Raw genomic sequence first — 2,235 nt, 5'->3', positions numbered from 1 at the left:
GTCTCTGTCTCTCTCTCACTCTCTCGCTCACTCTTTCGCTCTCTCTCTCTCTCTCTCTCTGTCTTTCTCTCTCTCTCTCTCTCTCTTCTCCTTCACTGCTTCTCTTCCTCCCTCCCACAGTGCCTCCCTCTCTTTATCCCTTCCTGCACCCTCCCTTCCTCCCTCTCCCTCCCTCCCATTTCTTCCTCCCTCCCCTTCCTTCCTCCCTCTCTCTCCCTCCTTCCTCCCTCCCTCCCTCCCTTCCTTCTCTCTCTATCACGCTCACATCTATTGTTTCATCGTAGGAAGTACATGAAGCATCTGCAGGCGACGGATTTTCCCGGTGTGTCCGGCCACGTTCTCTTCGACGGTCCAAATCGCATCGGTAAGATCGAGGTCATCCAGGTGTGGCCGAAAAACGACTCCTTCAACGTCGTCCGCAGGTACGTCGCGCCTCACGTAGCGCCACCTAGTGTCCGACGCACGTAGTAACGTACGCAGCATTTCCTGTCGTGATTGTGGTAATAAGGACAGTAATGGTAATTATACCGCCGTGGTAAACCTGAACTGTAAAAAAAATAATAGTCTTGAACTTTTTATTCTTCAATAGGATTTTAAATATCGGATTAAAATAAATATATGATGATGAAATATAAATGATAGTATAAATAATATTAATGAGATTTTAAACGTTGCTTAAATTGAATCTGAAGTTTGAGCTGTTGAAAGTGAGCTGCAGAGGAGAAAAAGAACTAGTTCTAGGCTAGTGTCTGACCATAAAAATGACATAAGCAAATTAATTCCACTTTACCATTGATGTTTTGGGATACGAATGGATTCACAAGCAAATGATTAGCCAGATGCAATGGCAGTTGTTTAATATATAACATATATAAAACAATAATATAAAATATATACAGCAGTTGTCTATAGAGGCAGGTTGACGCGCTTTCTCGCACTAATCTTCGCAGCCTACTACATCGCTCGTTTGAACGACGACGAAGGTGGCGCCACTGTCCTGCGACGGTCGCCGCGTGTTACGATGTTCGCTTGTCTTCCAGGTATCAGATGCAGAAAGATGGCAGTAAGAATGGCACGCTGGAAAAGACCAATGAGAGTGTCCGATGGCTGACACCAGATGGCTCTGTGCCCACTGACGGCATCCCAGGTACGAACACGCTGTTTCAGACGCGGAAGGACGCTCACTTGTTCGGCGCGTTTCCGATTCGGAGTCAGCGCAACATCGTCGTGAACAGCTGCTGACTTGCTTAGCACGTTTTGGACGTGTCGCGTGACGTCGTCGCAGAAGTACGCTCACTTGTTTTGCAGGCATCTCGGTCGTGGAGGTGTGCGTTTCGGCCGCACAGCCATTGACGTTGTCGTGCAGGCGAATGCTCACTTGTTTTGCGCACGTTTTTTTACAGACGCGGAGGTGTGTAACATCGAGCGGTTTCGCGCGCAGCTGGGAGTGAGCTGCGACGTTGCCATCGTCATCGCCAACATCCTTGGCATCAGCGGCATCGCCATCCTTATGTTTGGAGTCATCTACCTGTTCAAGCGCAGGTGAGTGGTGCGCGGGGGTGACACGAGGGGGGAGGGGTGACATCGACCTGTTTCTTCCCTCTCCCATTTCTTTCTCTCTCTCTTGATCTCTTTCTCTCTCTCTTTTGATCTCATTCTCTCTCTCTCGCTTTCTCTCTCCCCTCTTACTCTCTCTCTTTACCTCTCCCACCTCCTCTCTCCCTCTCCCTCTCTCTCTCTCTCTCTCTCCACCGGATGCATTGTGCGTGCGTGCGTGCGTGTGTGCGTGCGTGTGTGTATGTGTGTGCGTGCGTACTCGTGTATCTGTGTGTGTGTGTGTGTGTGCGCGCGCGCGCGGCTGTGCTCGTGTATCTTGTGTGTGCGCGCGCGCGCGTGCTCGTGTATCTGTGTGTGCGTGCGCGCTCGTATATGTGGTGTGCGTGCGTGCGTATATCTGTGTGTGCGTGCGGGCTCGTGTATGTGTGTGCGTGCGTGCTCGTGTATGTGTGTGCGTGCAGGCTCGCGTATCTGTGTGTGCGTGCGTGCTCGTGTATCTGTGTGTGCGTGCGCGCTCGTATATCTGTGTGTGCGTGCGTGCTTGTGTATGTGTGTGCGCGCGCGCGTGCTCGTGTATCTGTGTGTGCGTGCGTATTTGTGTATCTGTGTGTGTGTGTGTGTGTGTGTGTGCGTGCTTTTGTATCTGTGTGTATGTGCGTGTGAGAGACACACGTAATC

The 2,235-nt window shown here is 50.9% G+C and overlaps 1 protein-coding gene across 1 annotated transcript in view; it reads left to right on the top strand.

The window, feature by feature from the left end:
• Positions 1–282: 282 nt before the first annotated feature.
• Positions 283–2,235, top strand: part of LOC106809965 — a 2,860-nt gene continuing 907 nt past the window's right edge. The window contains exons 1-3 of the mRNA XM_014813206.1: positions 283–422; positions 1,041–1,147; positions 1,404–1,542. Of these exons, the coding sequence (XP_014668692.1) occupies positions 292–422; positions 1,041–1,147; positions 1,404–1,542 (377 nt within the window). The 5' untranslated portion in view covers positions 283–291. The remainder of the gene's footprint in view (positions 423–1,040; positions 1,148–1,403; positions 1,543–2,235) is intronic.

Source organism: Priapulus caudatus, unplaced genomic scaffold, assembly GCF_000485595.1.
Source record: "Priapulus caudatus unplaced genomic scaffold, Priapulus_caudatus-5.0.1 Scaffold400, whole genome shotgun sequence".
Taxonomy (NCBI): domain Eukaryota; kingdom Metazoa; phylum Priapulida; class Priapulimorpha; order Priapulimorphida; family Priapulidae; genus Priapulus; species Priapulus caudatus.
This window is presented reverse-complemented; position numbering and strand designations above follow the sequence as displayed.